This window comes from Euprymna scolopes, chromosome 21 (genome assembly GCF_053919585.1).
Source record: "Euprymna scolopes isolate OS-2025 chromosome 21, ASM5391958v1, whole genome shotgun sequence".
NCBI lineage: Eukaryota > Metazoa > Mollusca > Cephalopoda > Sepiida > Sepiolidae > Euprymna > Euprymna scolopes.
Genome location: NC_136502.1, coordinates 35302480 through 35320347, shown reverse-complemented (window position 1 = coordinate 35320347; position 17868 = coordinate 35302480). Strand labels below are relative to the sequence as shown.

General features: G+C 27.6%; 1 protein-coding gene across 1 annotated transcript in view; it reads left to right on the top strand.

Annotated features, from left to right (window-relative positions):
* LOC145242094 (prominin-1-like) overlaps positions 1 to 13042 on the top strand; it is a 119702-nt gene extending 106660 nt beyond the window's left edge. Inside the window, exons 18-19 of the mRNA XM_080105011.1 lie at positions 4434 to 4583; positions 12482 to 13042. Of these exons, the coding sequence (XP_079961137.1) occupies positions 4434 to 4583; positions 12482 to 12790 (459 nt within the window). The 3' untranslated portion in view covers positions 12791 to 13042. The remainder of the gene's footprint in view (positions 1 to 4433; positions 4584 to 12481) is intronic.
* The last annotated feature ends 4826 nt before the right edge of the window (positions 13043 to 17868 follow it).

Sequence of the window (17868 nt, the reverse complement as noted above, 5' to 3'; positions counted from 1 at the left end):
TTAATAATTTATTCATATTATTAATACTTTATTTATATTATTAATAATTTATTCATATTATTAATACTTTATTTATATTATTAATAATTTATTCATATTATTAATACTTTATTTATATTATTAATAATTTATTCTATTATTAATATTTATTTATATTATTAATAATTTATTCATATTATTAATACTTTATTTATATTATTAATAATTTATTCATATTATTAATACTTTATTTATATTATTAATATTTTAATTATATTATAATTAATTTATTTATATTATTACTATTTTATTCATATTTTATTTTCATTATCAATATTTTATTTATATTATTAATAATTTATTTTTATTATCAATATCTTATTTATATTATTAATAATTTATTATCAATATTTTATTTATATTATTTATATTTTATTCATATTATAAATATTTTATTTATATTATTAATACTTTATTTATACTATTAATATTTTGTTTATATTTTAATATTTTATTCATATTATTAATATTTTAGTTATATTTTAATATTTTATTTTCATTATAAAGATTTTATTTATATGATAAATATTTTATATGATAACATTTTTTTTAAATTATAAATATTTTTTTATACTTAATATTTTATTTATATTCATACTTTATTTATATAATTAATATTTTATTTATATTATTAATACGTTATAGATATTATTAATCATTTATTTATATTATTAATACTTTATTTATATCATTAATATTTTATTTATATTATTAATATTTTATTCATATTGTAAATACTTTATTTATATTATTAATATTGTATTAATGTTTCAATATTTTATTTATATTATTGATATTTATTTGCATTATTAATATTTATTTATATTATTGATATTTTATTTTTATTATTAATATTTATTTATTTTGTATTATTAATATTTTATATATATTATCAATATCATTTCATATTATAAATACTTTATTCATAATATTAAATATTATTTATATTATTAATATTTTATTTATAACAATAATATTTTATTTGTATTATAAATATTTTATTTATATTATTAATATGTAATTTATATCATTAACATTTTATTTATATTTTTAATATTTTATTAATATTATAAATATCTTATTTATATTATTAATATATTATTAACATGTAATTTATATTAATATTTTATTTATATTATTAATATTTCATTTATATGATAAATATTTTATTTATATAATTAATAACAACCTATATTATCCATATTTTATTTTTATTAAGCATATTTGATTTATATTATTAATATTAATTTATATTATTAATACCGTATTTATATTATTAATATTTTATTTATATGATTAATATTTTATTTATATTATTTATATTTTCTTCTCCTTATTCATCCTTTATTAATTATATTTTATTCCTTATATTAATATTTTATTTATATTTTAATATTTTTTTTTATTATTATTCGTTTATTATATTATCAATATTTTATTTATATTAATAATGTGTTATTTATATTATCAATATTTTATTTTTATTAGAAATATTTTTATTTTTAATATGTTATTCATTGTTTTAATATTTTATTTACATCATTAATATCTTTTATTATTAATACTTTATTTATAATTAATATTTTGTTATAGTATTACGATTTTATTTCTATTATATAATAAATATAAAAAATAATAATATACATAAAATAATTATAATAAAATAAAATAAATGTTATATAAATCAATATTGATTTATATAACAGTTATTTTATTTTATTATAATTATTTTATGTATATTATTATTTTTTATATTTATTATATTTATAAATAACTATAATATTTATTTATATTATTAATATTTTGTGTATATTATTAATATTTTATTTATATTATAAATATTTTATTCATATTTTATTCATAATATTAATTATTTATATCAATAATGTTTATTTATATTATTAATACTTTATTTGAATTATTAATATTCATGCATATTATTAATATATTATTCATATTGTTAATACCTTTTACTTATTAATTAAATTTTTCTTATATTATTAATATTTTATTTAGATTATTAATATTTATTTTATTATAAATATTTATTTTTATTATAAATATGTTATTTATATGATAAATATTTTTATTATTATACTTTTTTGTATTATTTATATTATTATAATTTTACATATATTCCTAATACTTAATTTATAATTTTACTATTTTTATATTGCTTATATATTATTTATATTATTGACTTTTTATTCATATTATTAATATTTATTAACATTAATAATATTTTCTTTAATTATTTCTATTTTATTTCTATTATTAATATTTTATTTCTATTATTAATAATTTATTTCTAGTTTAATATATAGCTAATTATATTTTATTTATATTATCAATATTTTATTTATATTAATCACGTTTTATTTTTATTATTGATATTTTTTTATATTATTAATATTTTATTTATGTTATTAATATTTTATTTATATTATTCATTTTTATTTATATTATTAATTTTTTATTTATATTATTAATATTTATTTATACTATAATATTTTATTTAATTATTTATATTTCATTAATATTATTAATATTTTATTCACAGTATTAATATTTTATTTATATTTTAGTATATTTTTTATTAATCTTTTATTTATTATTAATTTTCTAATTATGTTCTAAATTTTTTATTTATATCATTTATATTTATTCATATTATTAACATTTTATTTTATTATTTATATTTTGTTCATATTAATTACATTTATATCATTAATATTTTCTTCATATTATTAATATTTTGTTTTTATTATTAATATTTTTTATATTATTCATATCTTGTTTCTATCATTAATATTTTACCTATATTATATTTTATTTATATTTTTAATATTTTTAAAAATATTTTAATATTTTATGTTTATTACTAATATTTTCTTTATTTATTTGATTACAATTTATTTATATTAATAATACTTTATTCATATTAATAATATTTTATTTATATTTAATTCTTTATTTATATTATTAGCCCGTTATTTATATAATATGTTCAATTATTATTGTTGTTGTTGTTGTTGTTGTTGTTGTTCTTCTTCTTCTTCTTCTTCTTCTTCTTCTTATTATTATTATTATTATTCCATAGTAGTGTACTCCTTTGAGTGTTCTTAGTTGGATTTTTTTCTCTTGAACATTAGGTCAATTCCTTTGACTTTAGACATTCAAGCTGTATTAATACGATTGCCGATGCTAACATGCAAAATTGGGAAATTACTTGTCTTGTCAATCTTGTTAAGCCATTTATTGTGGCTTTTTGTTATGGTTCTAAGCGTTTCAATTACAATGGGAATCACCTTGATTTTCTGATATTCAAGGTGTTCGCAACTTTCTGATGTTTTTATTTATTTATTTATTATTATTATTATTATTATTATTATTATTATTATTATTATTATTATTCATCTATTTACTTATTATTATTATGATTCATCTATTTATTATTATTATTATTATTATTCATCTATTTATTTATTTATTATTATGATTATTATTACTCATCTATTTATTTATTATTATTATTATTCATCTATTTATTTATTATTATTATTATTATGATTATTATTATTCATCTATTTATTTATTATTATTATTCATCTATTTATTTATTATTATTATTATCATTATCATTATTATTCATCTATTTATTTATTATTATTATTATTATTATTCATCTATTTATTTATTATTATTCATCTAGTTATTTATTATTATTATTCATCTAGTTATTTATTTATTATTATCATTATTATTCATCTATTTATTTATTTATTATTTTAGAGATTTATATAGGTAACTCGATGATTTTATGACAATTATTATTATTATTATTATATTATTCATCTATTTATTTATTATTGTTATTATTCATCTGTTTATTATTATTATTCATCTATTTATTATTACAATTATCATTATTATTCAGCTATTTATTATTATCATTATTATTGTTATTCATCTATTTATTTATTATTATTATTATTATTCATCTATTTATTTATTTATTATTATTATTATTATTCATCTATTTATTTATTTATTATTATTATTATTCATCTATTTATTTATTTATTATTATTCATCTATTTATTATTAATGTTATTATTATAAATCTATTTATTATTATTATTCATCTATTTATTTATTATTATTATTATTAATTATTATTATTATTATTATTATTCATCTATTTATTTATTATAATTATTATTCATCTCTTTATTTATTTATTATTATTCATCTATTTATTATTAATATTATTATTATTATTAATCTATTTATTTATTATTATTATTATTCATCTATTTATTTATTGTTATTGTTATTATCATTATTATTATTAATTTTATTATTATTATTCATTTATTTATTTATGCACACAGAACAGTCTCTACAATATAAAGGAGGAACTGATTTTCGCGCAAGATGTTGTTATGAAAAACGGAAGTGAAATCGTCAGAGAAGTTTTGATCAGATTCGCCGACCGCATACTGAAAATCTGGGACAGTTTTGTGATTTACGTCAAAGACTTGGTAAACTTATCAACATTTTTTTTTTTTTTCATTTTACTCGTCTCTGGTATATTTTATCAGGTCGGTGCAAATGTTCTTGCTGGATTGTAGAAAATGCATTGTAAACCATTGTAATTTATTTTATAAATATTTTTATTGCATAAACATATTTCAATCAATTTATAACCTTTTTCATAAACATATTGCATAAACATATTTCGATCAATTTATAACCTTTTTCATAAACATATTGCATAAACATATTTCGATCAATTTATAACCTTTTTCATAAACATATTGCATAAACATATTTCGATCAATTTATAACCTTTTTCTTTCACCCTCCATATTTTTTACAATATTCTTACCCATATTGACCCCAAAACGACCTTCTTTAATGAACAAAAAGGAAGTCATGCTTCCATCATGAAAATGCTCGGCTTCACACGGCATTACTAATCTAGTAGCATTTGGTAGCGAAATATTGTCCTATTCTGCATATTCGCCTAACATAACTATTTTGGATTATCATTTATGTTGTGGGGACATACACACCCCTATAATCACTAAGATGGACTTATCCATTAGCCATATAAACAGCAAGTATAAACCGCTTAATGAGAGCTATCCGGATGTCGTACAGAGACGACTCCACACGGACTTACTAATCTTCCTGTATCACTAACCCTGTTCTGGATATAAATGTTCTTCGTATTCTCACCAGTCGTCGTGTTTTCCTACTTTCACCTTTCCCGACTTCACTACAATGGCCACAAGGATGTAAAAAAAGAGAAGAAAAAGAAAACAAAAAAAAACGCCACGTGCAAAAACTTCAACTCTCCAGCTGTACGAAATAGTCAATTGTAAACTCTCTAAGTTACAACGCAAAATCTCAAAAGTTCAACGACGAAAAATTGCAACATAAAAAAGAAAACACTTAAATTTATTTACTCAAAGGAATTGTAAGTGGAATTTTTTTTCATGATTGCTAAAAAAGAAAGAAGAAACAAAAAAGCAATCTTGATTTAATCTGCCGTAGAACGGGTCGACGCAATTGTTTATGCAAATTACATATGGACTTTATGTTGAAGATTTTTGTTTTGTTACGGAAATTTTGGGAAATGAATTCTTGTTTTATGACAAAGTGGAAGCCATTTTTTTGTTTTGATGATGATTTTTTTTTTTTTCGTCCGACCCATTTTTTCACAACGGCATGCACGCACACTGAAAGGAAATGATACCTTCTATTATTTTTTTTCACCTGTCATTTTTTTAAAAGCATTTTAAAATAAAGACTCTTTTCAGTTGGTTAAACTTTTGCTCGCCAGCCGAGTGAGGAAAATACTCCTCGCATTACGATATCTATTATTGAAAACCGGAACCTCGAACAATTTTTTTTAAAACTGTAACTTTGCTAAACACAAGTCCACTTGTATATTTCACATTGCATGTGTTATATCGTATATTTTACATTGCATGTGTAATGTTGTATATTTTATATTGTATATTTCATGTTGTATATTGCATGGTGTATGTAATATATTGTACTATCTTTTTTCTATACGGTAAAACAAAATCTGTCCCCATTCCTGAACTATTAGCATATCAGGGACAAAAGGAACACGTGTTAACGAGAAAATAAGTGTATGCAAAATTAATCTATAATTTTTGCATTTCTGCTACAGCTACTGAAGAGTATACTAGTCCAGAAATTATAAAAGTTTTCCCTTGATGTGCCTTCGATTAAGTTACAAATACCCTTAAAAGATTTTTTTCTCTTCGAGAAAATAAAATAAAGAGGCACAATAGAAGATGTGAAAAAGACGATAATCCGTCTAATTGAATTTCAAATGGACCAGCAAAAAAGAGCTGATGATAGACTACAACAGGCAGAAGAAAGAATGATCCAAATGCAAAAGAGCTGATGACAGACTTTTTGCATTGCAAACAGAGCAGAAAGAGAGAACTGAAGCACTACTCCAGGTTTTAATGAATAAAAATCAAACTACAGAGAGCGATACTGCGTTTCCCCAGAGTGCGGTACTAAGTACAATAAATAATTTCACCTACTGTCTTGAAGAAAATCGAACATTTCAGACGGTATGAAGATCTGTACAATATCGACTGTGGAAATTGGGCCCCCCCCCAAAAAAAAGACCGGTTGTTACTCAGCTAATTAGGGGCTACGGAACACGACAAATTCGTCGACTATATCTTGCTACAAAAGACTAGCGATCTGACGTTTACGGAAACTGTTGGACGACTAACTGAACTATTTAGTTCGAAATCGTCGTTGTTCCATAGACGGTGAACATGCTTGAACCTTACGAAAAAAGACGATGTGGACTACTTGACTTTCGCCTCGATTATTAACAAACGCTGTGACGATTTTAAATTGTCAGAATTGAGTGCTGATGATTTCAAGTGCCTCATATTCGTCCGGGGGTTAACTTCGACAAGAGACTCTGAGATCCGTCGAAGAGTTTTGTCAAAACTGGAAAGTGAATCAGGCTTAACTGTACAAAAGCTGGCTGAAGATAGCCAAAGAATCATTAGTATCAAGAAGGACTCAAAGAACATCGAAGAAGCTGGTATTGCACTCATAAAGAACATACAGAGAAGAAATTAGGGGTACTCCCCAAAAAACAAAACGGAAACTAGACGCTATCTTCCACGTAAGCACGAAAGACAAGGTACCCAGAAGCCTTCAACCCCTTGTTTTCGCTGCAGAAACTTGCATTGGTCAAAGGATTGCCTTTTTCGTACCAAAAAATGTTTTAATTGCAAAAACTAGGACACAAAAGCTCACACTGCAAATGTCAGAAGAAAAGTAAAATTCGGGTTCAACAGACGAGAATGAATAAGAAAGACGAAAATAACAGTCGAAAATACGTCTTAGTTAGAATTTTAAACAAGGACGTTAAATTATAGTTAGACTCAGGGTCGGACTTATCGATAATTTACAGACATGGAGAAATTTAAATAGGCCGACTATGCATAAAACTGGCAAGTCAGCAAAAATAGTAACAAGAGAAAAAATAAATTTTGAAGGAGTACTAACTACAAATGCCACTTTTAATGGTACAACGAAAAAACTTAAATTTTTTGTGCTCAGAAACACAGAAAATTTGTTTGGGGCCGATTGGTTTCAGGAATTTAATCTGTGGGATGTACCGCTCAACACCTTTTGTCAAAAAGTAGAATCGTTTTCTACAGAAAAACAAGAACTTAAAGTGGATCTAAAAAAGCCTTTTCCTGAAATTTTTTCAGCGGGCTTGGATAAATGCAGGAAAGCAACAGCCAAATTTGAACTGAAACCCAATGCAGAACCAGTTTTTAGGAAAAAAAAGAACGTACCATTCGCTTCGTTAGAGAAAATTAATGAGGAACTTGACAGACTAGTCAAGACCGGCATCTTATCAAAAGTGGAATTCAGCCAATGGGCAGCTCCTACCATGTACGTCAAAAAGAAATCGAAGGAAATCCGCGTTTGTGCTGACTTTTCGACTGGGCTAAACGCCATCTTGAAAGACTACCATTATCCACTGCCTAGTCATGAGGAGATTTTCGCAAAACTGAACGGAGGTAAGATCTTCTCTAAGGTCGATCTCAGTGAGGTTTATCTTCAGATTCTGGTTGAGGAAAATAGCTCAAAGTTACTTTGCATAAACACCCACAGGGGTTTATACAAATTTGAGAGACTAGCATTTGGAGTTAAGGTCGCTCCGGCAAATTTTTAAGAAATAATGGATACTATGCTAGACGGACTGTATTTCACAACTGCATATTTGAATGATATAATTATCATCAGCAAATCCAAGGAACAACATAGAGAGAACACACTAAAAAGTATTTTCATGGATACAGGATTTCGGTTTCAAAGTTAAAGAAGGAAAGTGCGAATTTTTCATAGAAAAAAATTAAATACATAGAATACATAATTGACAAAGAAGGAAGGAGACCAGATCCTGACAGGAAAACTGCAATAAAGAACATGTCAACTCCCGGGAACGTCGCCGAACTACAAAGCTTTCTAAGACTCGCCAACTATTACCAGTCATTTATTCCCAACATGCATAATCTTCGGGCCCCACTTAACAAACTTTTGAAGAAAGACAGTACTTGGGAATGGACATCTGAATGCCAGGAGGAATTCAACAAAATAAAAACTGCACTGACGTGCGACCTATCTCTTACACATTATAATCCAGAATTAGGTATCATAGTTGCCAGCGACGCAAGCTCTCATGGCATATGCAGTTGCATACTACACAGAATGCCGGATGGAAGCAAGAAACCAGTGGCACATGCGTCACGCACGTTATTACCTTCAGAAAAACATTATTCGCAGATCGAGAAGGAATCTATCGCAATAATATTCGCAGTAACAATGTACCATCTTTATTTGCATGGAAGATTTTTTAATTTGCAAATCGACCATAAACCGGTCCTAACTATCTTTGGATCGAAGAAAGGACTACCTGTGTATACAGCAAAAAGATTGCTGAGATGGGGTACGATCTTACTTAACTATAACTTTAAGTTAGAATACCTACTCTCACAAAACATTGGTCATGCTGACGGATTGTTAAGGCTAATTCCAAGTCAAAGCTAATGTGATCGCTTTTTTAAAAAACGACAGTGAGATCAAGAATCTGATGCTTAACGTGATTAAAGAACTACCAGTTATCTTAGATGAAATAAAATGCGAAGCCCAAGAAGACAAATTCATTTGCTCCACAAAACAGAAAATCATGGAAAAATATCGACAGATAGCGGACATTTTCTCCTTGTGTGACAACGTACTAGTATATAATGAAAGGGTGGTTATACCCAAGACTTTACAGAAACGAATACTAAAAGATTTTTACGCAGGACATCCAGGGAAGAATAGGATGAAAAGCCTTATGCGGAGTTATGTATACTGGCCAAATATGAATTTAGACATCTCAAATTTGGTTGATTCTTGCAAGGGTTGTTCTCTAGCAGCTAAAGCACCGCCATTTCCCCACAAACCATGGCCAAAGACAGACCAACCTTGGTTGAGAATACATGTGGATTTTGCAGGACCAGATTGATTGTAGTAGATAGCTATTCAAAATGGGCAGAAGTACTCGGTGCAAAAGACCCACCACATGGGTCACTATTTCTTTCCTCCATTAACTTTTTGCCCGATTTGGCGTTGCCGATTGCTTAGTCAGCGACAACGGGACACAGTTCACATCAACTGATTTTAAGGAATTCTGTGACAGTTTTCAAATAAAACACATTACTATACCTCCTTATCATTCAAGATCAAACGGACAGGCACTTTGAAAAGAGCATTGAAGAAAGCTTCGGAAACACCTTCAGATAAGGCCTAACAACAGTTCTTACAGATTTACAGGATCACACCAAACCCGAATACCCCTGAAGCAACGTCTCCTGCAGAGACCATGCTTGCGCAAAAAATACGACCAGTTTTCGAAAGACTACTGCCAAAACAAGCAAAAAAGTATAACACAGGAAAAAGAGTTTTCTTTAAAGCATGCGAAAACAATACATCATTTTGGGAACAGGGAACAATTGACAAAAGAATTGGAAACAACCTACATCGTTCTAGGCCCTACCACCACTCACAAGAGACCCCTAAATCAAATTAGACGTCGTTGTAACGAAGGCAAAGACACACCTCAAGTCGAGGAAGAAGCTAGCGATATGTAATATGATATGTTCGATATCGAGCCTCCCAAAGCAAACTTAGAACAGCGCCGATCAACAAAGAAGGGAAAGGTTACTGAACCCATTATTATCGATACAAAAAGGAAGAAATATTAACGTTTTTTCCCCCCGGAACAAAAAAGCTGGAAGGGGGTGTTGTGGGGACATGCACACCCCTATAATCACTAAGATGGACTTATCCATTAGCCATATAAACAGCAAGTATAAACCGCTTAATGAGAGCTATCCGGATGTCGTACAGAGACGACTCCCCACGGACTTACTAATCTTCTTGTATCACTAACCCTGTTCTGGATATAAATGTTCTTTGTATTCTCACCAGTCGTTGTGTTTTCCTACTTTCACCTTTACCGACTCCACTACAATTTATATCAAGGATTACGAAATTATTTAGATGGTGTTAAGTTAAGAGACTGAACATGAGTTAGATTTATATGTCACATCAAACCTGGTGGAATCAAGAGCAAAGATAGTTATTGTTATACGAGGTGCCTTAAATAAGTTTTCAGACATTTTTTGTACAAGCATTTAAAATTGTCGGAGACTCTTGAATATTCAGTATGTTATTGCTATACATCTTATGAGATGAATGACTACTGATTATTATTTCATGTTCAAATAAACAGCTACAGCAGGAATTAGAATACACCCTACTAAAACCTGATTGTCACAGCTGGTGAATTTAAAAATGCAATCTGGATGTGAGAATACATTAGAAGAACAGTACGCAATATAATTCTGTTTTAAACTTGGACAAGCAACAGAAACATATGGAATGCTTCAGACTGCTTTTGGACCATCTTGCATGAATTGAATATCAGTTTGTGAGTGACATAAGAGATTCAAGGAAGGCAGAAAGTCTTTTAGGGATGATGATAGGTGTGGGAGGAGTAAGGAAGTCAAAACACCAGAGTTGATTGGTCAAATAAAGAATTTCATGAATAAAAACTGTCGTATTTATAGAGACAATAAGTGCACAGTTATTCATGGGGAACTGAAGATGCGAAAGGTTTGTGTGAATGCACAAGCTCACAACCCCATGCATGTCACAGACTATTTGACCAAGATGGTCATCAAGACAGTTCCTCACCCTCCCTATAGACCAGACCTTGCTCCCTGTGACTTTATTTATTCCCTAAGCTATAGGTAAACCTACAGTCTATCGTATGTGACAACTGAGGAAATGAAAGAGGCTGAGACGAGGGTCATTGACACACTCACACAAGATTTCCATGGAGCTATTCGGAAGTTGTTGCAACGATACAACTAGTGCATTGCAGCCGGAGGAAGTTACTTTGAAGGGAACTAGAGTTTCATATGTGCACTATCAATAAAAGTACGGCTTCGAAAAATGTCTGGAAACTTATTGAAGACACCCCTAAATAAAGATTTTCAAAAACAGTATTTCATTTCAAGATTAAATTTTTGCACCGACCTGATATGTTTTCAATATTTGTCTCGAGTTAGTCTGTAATCGGAGCACAACGTGTTTTAATATCGTGGCTGGCACATTATTTTATATTTTTGTTATTCATGAGTTGCGAGCAACGTAAGAGGGACCAATAATAGGCAGAGTCAAATATTTTGGTCTCTCCTTACATGTAACTATATATATATATATATATATATATATATATATATATATATATATATATATATATATATATATATATATATATATATTGAAGCACGTCTGATCGAACACGACAGTTATTCTTTTTCCGACCTTTCTGGACATCTTTTGCATTTGCTGAGCGGTCTTTTTAATTTCTGCAGGAATTTATATAAAAGTTGTTGTTCGGCCATTTTATTCTTAAACACTTTCTATCGGTACATGCGATTATCATTAGGAGCGATTGTTGTTGTTTTCGTTTTCGTTTTCGTTTTCTTTATCTTTTCCTTTTAGGCTTGGTGTATTTATAATTTTTTTTATTAGCTATAAAGGTTAGAGGCGAATTATTTTTATTTTATTTTTATTTTTTAATTTCGCCTGCTGAAATGAAAAAGTCAGCTCAGCAAATGGAAAAGATATCCAGAAAGATCGGAAAACGAATAATTCTATCGTGTTCAATCTTGCTGAAATATATATAAAACCAAATGTCCTTTGCTTAAAGATACAGAACATTAGGAAAGACTAGATAAATGGCATCATAGAATTTATGTTCATTTCCGTTGTTTTATGCCCTTTTCTGTTGCAGGTGGACAACAAAATCGCTAAATGCCGCCCGATTACAGACCTGTACAACTACCTGGTGATCGACATGTCGTGCGGAGTCATCGACTCGTACAATGCCTTCTGGTTTGGCTTGGGCTGGTGCCTCTTCTTCTTGGTGCTTAACTTGTGCTTCGCCGTCAAATTGGCCAAGTACTTTCGCCGCATGAAGTACTCGGATGAACTGGATGGATCAGCAGATCTTGTCTTGACAAACGGAAACACGAATGGTGCCCACAAGAATGGGCTCGGACTCCTCTCGAAGAATAAAATCGGACAGAGTCCTCGTTACTAATTGGTCAGCATGGAACGAGGAAGGGGGGCGACAGAAAAAATAACCACTCTACTACTGCCAGTTTAGTGTCGAGCACTATAAGATCAAATATATGCTAATTTTATTACACATTGATATCTTTGATTCTATTATATATATATATATATATATATATATATATATATATATATATATATGACTTGTATGTAATATACGGAATTCGTGTAATCCAGTAAATTTTCATATACCAATAAGTTTTAAGCCAAAAACAGATGACTTAAAAAGTAAGCTACAAAATTATCATATTTCATAATTGAGCATTAATATACTGTGTAAGCAAAATGAAGACTTCAAAAAAGGTGTTGATAGCAACAAAAAGTGTATTTCATTTTACGTTACAATTGTTTCCATGTCCGGTCGACAATTTCAAACATTATATAGTTTGAAAATTTTCAAAAACCAGCATTTCTTCAGACTTTATGAATAAAAACACTCTTGACAATAGAACATTGTTTACAGAAAAAGAAAAGAAACATTCCCTTAACGGAAAAAGAAGCATGTGAGAAACATTTACCTTTGAGGTAACCTCCGTGGAAAGCCCATTTAAATATTACTATATCACCTAATTTTCGTATCCTTATTTAAGAATAGTCATAAGAAGTTTCCACAAAAAAACCTTTAGCCATTTAAAAATCTTTTTATATATCCCATTCGTTTAGTTCCTAAATTAGATTTCACTATTTCTTTATTTCACATAATTAAACAGCTGCTGTCAGAATAATAATTAGAGGATATATACCATTTTGTTTAGATAACCAAGGATACAACACACGCATTACAATTCTGGCTTTGAAGACATGAACAACCCAAATTGTTATTGGATTAATAACCAGCTTTTTAAGATTAAAAACATAATTTATATCTTTAATTTGTTAAATAAGCTATCGTAACACTTTCTGGATCTGTTTGATTAAATTAATTATTAAATCACAGACGCTTTCTAACAATCACTAGACCGAAAACATCAAACGGCCTGAATTATCTCCCTTTAACTGTTATGAGACATACTATTGACCTCTTTTCCAACAGAATTAACTATTAGCAATTTAAAACATAATTGGATTATCTCCCTTCGTAATTGTTTTTAGTAACGATATGGAAACATATTTAAATAGAATGATAATGAATTTTAAAACATTAAATAATGATAAATAGATTAGAATCCTTTACTCGAAATGTTGTATAAGGACTAATATATATAATGCAGTCTTTTTCTTTATTCTCATATTCAATTAAACATTAAACCTAAAATGGTCTTAAATCTAAGTATTAAAACAATCGATAATTTGTAAACATTACTTGCCACTAATGAGCAAATACGAAACTAAAATTAACCGTAACGTTAATGCAAGGTTGTTATGGTCATATTATAAATATAGAAAAAAAATCCTTATTAAAAAAAATTAATAATGTGAAATAAAGAAATAGTGAAATCTATTTTAGGAACTCAATGAATGGGATATATAATTTTTTTTTTAAATGGCTAAAGGTTTTTTGTGGAAACTTCTTATGACTTTGTTCTTAAATAAGGATACGAAAATTAGGTGATATATTAAGATTTAAATGGGGTTTCCACAAAGGTTACCTCAAGGGTAAATGTTTCTCACAAGCTTCTTGTTCCGTTAATTTTATTTTATTTTCTTTTCTTTCGCTTCAAACAATATTCTATTGTCAAGAGTGTTTTTATTCATAAAGTCTGAAGAAATGCTGGTTTTTGAAAATTTTCAAACGATATTGTAACCTAAAATGAAATAGACTTTTTGTTGCTATCAACACCTTTTTTGAAGTCTTCATTTTGCTTACACAGTATATATATATATATATATATATATATATATATATATATATATATATATATATTTGTGGAAATAACATAAATAATATATATAATATATACCAATACTTATTTAAGAAACTCAATGTAATCACATTATTAAATAATTATAGTGAATAAATGACAAACTATATTCCAAAGTTCATGATGTTGACCATCTTATAATTTATTCCTATAATTCAGTTGACATTTACAATTCTTGGCAGTATCTATTTCGTAGCGCAAAATCAATTACTTAATTATTATATCAATCAGTGAATCTATTATGCCCTTAACTCATCAGAAGAAATAGCAACAATCAATCTATAAAAAGGAAATAATGTGCGTTTTGACATGATTAAAATCCGAAAATTGGAAGAGAAGCTGTAAATACCTTATAATATGTTTCCATTTCGCCATTTCTTTTGATGAGTTAAGGGCATAATAGATTCACTGATTGATGTAATAATTAAGTGATTGGTTTTGCACTACAAAACAGATAATATCAAGAATTGTAAATGTCAACTGAATTAAAGGAATAAATTATAAGATGGTGAACATTATGAACTTTGGAATATAGTCTTTATCATTTATTTACTATATATATATATATATATATATATATATATATATATATATATATATATATATATATATATAAGAAATGTAAAAATACCAGCGGTGGTTGACGTTATGTTTTGAGAAAAATAGAAAAACCGAATGAAATTATTAAAATAATCAACGTTTAGTCCTTATTTCAGAGGACATCTTCAGGATATTGAAGTAAAAATGCAAGAAAAGAAAAAGTCATAGATCGTACGAAAAAGAGAACAGTTTTTGAATCCTACCCATGTCGAGAAGGACAAACATATGTGTGCGTATGGGAAGGTTGGGTTGTTCGATGTCTATATATACACTTTTACAATGTTATAAATTAATATAATACTTAATGTATCGATTTTCAGTACTTACTTTTACAGTGCTCAATACGTAAGTAGAGCTAGGTAGTAAGTTATGACAATGTATTCGTAGCAGTTAAGCTACACAGAATTTTCTGCGTTTCGTCCTTCATTAGACTAAAATAATACCTAAATTATAAATAAAACGTGCTCTAAGCATGCACAGGTTAAAACAAGACAAATTTTTAATTCAGGGATGAATCATCTCTCTTCAAAGATAAACAAAGAAAGGTGAAATAGAAGTCAGCCAAACCATTGTCTGAAAAAAAGCCCAGCCATTGGCTAATAAAAATATGGGTCGAAATAAAAACGAACCAGATTGCTTAGACCGGCAAACGTAATATCACGTGAAAATAAATAAATAAATAAATAAAACACCCAATTAGATCTATTCTATGCATTTCAAACTGACGAGTCCTTATGAAATTGAAACAGAAAATTTTGTGTAATTTAGTTGCTAAATATATTTTCATAACTTACTATACAAACACATACATACATACATACATACATACATACATATATATAATGAGAGAGAGAGAGAGAGAGAGAGGGGGGAGGGTGAGAGACTGTGTGTGTTTATGTATTACAGCTAAATAACCCGGTGAGGTAATATATGAAACTATTAGTAAGGTCACATATTATTTTCTTTCTTCGTTGATTTCTTTCCTTCTTTTTTTCCGTCCATTGTTTCTTGCTTCCTCGTCTCTTTCTTTTTTTTTTAGTTTCGTTTATATTTCATTCTTGAATACTTTTGCCTCTTTTGTTTCCTTCTTTCAAATTTGTTTCACTCCTTCTCGTATAGACCCTGTCTGTCTTTCTTTTTTTTTCTTTCTCCTCCCTCTCTCGTTCTCCTGATCTGTATAAGCAAACACTTCAGTTTCCAGTACTTTCTATTTTTGGTAACAATCGTTTTATGCCATCGTTTTCAACATTTGACAATCCTTTATTTTTTATGACAATTTATTTGTTGTTCAGCTTGAAGGCATATCCGTTTCTCTTTTGCTCAAAATGTAATCACACACACACACACACACACACACACACACACACACACACACACACACACACACACACACACACACACACAAACAAAATGCGATATTTGCCTATACCATTGACGGCTATATCTTCCATCAAAAGCTACTTATGAATATATATTTCAATTTGCTGGTGTGTTTTTTATTTCTATTATTTTTTTTCAGTCTAGTTTCCAAGCACTTTTGAATAATATATATATATATATATATATATATATATATATATATATATATATATATATGATTAAACAGAAGTAAAAGTTCTTGTTTATTCCTTTTTTTAAATCTAATTTTCGATTTTGCAGACCAACGATCTAATGTGCGGCAGTGTGAACGAGAAATCGACGTATTTGCAACCCTTTTCGCCTTTCATAGGTCGTCATCAGCACGTTATGAAGTCACAAAATTAAAACTAGTGAATTCATTACAAAAAGCCAATCTCTCTTTTAGAGCTTGGTTGATGTTGGATTTACGTGCTCCAATGAGTAAGGCCTAGAGGATGTGGAGATAGAGGTTATAATTTGAAACAGGATGGCAGTACTTTTTGTCAATATATTTGGGATATTTTGTTTTTGGAAATGTGTGCGATTATATATATATATATATATATATATATATATATATATATATATATATATACATTTTTCTTTCAAGATAGCACGTTAATACAGATAGATACACAAGGATTTACTCATTTTCAGAAGGTTCTTCTTTTATTGGCCACAACATTGCTAACAATTGTTTCAGTCCATAAGAATTTAACTGTTCATCAAATTATAATTTGCACAAACTTGAGCTTCATCAGCGCGTAGAAAAAAACAATTATATTTCAAAAGCTTCTCGGTCCACAAATAGATTTGGTTGGTTGTTTTTGTTTTTCGACAGATCAACCTTTTTCAGGACATTTAATGCCGAATCCAGTGATTTGGGAGAAAGCTTTTAATAGAATATATATATATTTTTTCAAGTCAGTTTCTATTTAAACCATAGTTAAGGCCCTAACAGAATGGATCTGGGAGCAATGGCAATTAAGGGGTAGCTCCACACTCCACAAAGACCGCAAGCTGGGGCCTCACCGTCGGATATAGTTTAAGGTCATATCCAGGACCGCCACAAATAGAATCTTTTTGATTAAAGTATAAGATTGTAAATTAGACTAATGGATATCAATATAGGCAACTTAAAATTGAATTATAAAAATAATTGTGAATCTTTAAAAACTTGACT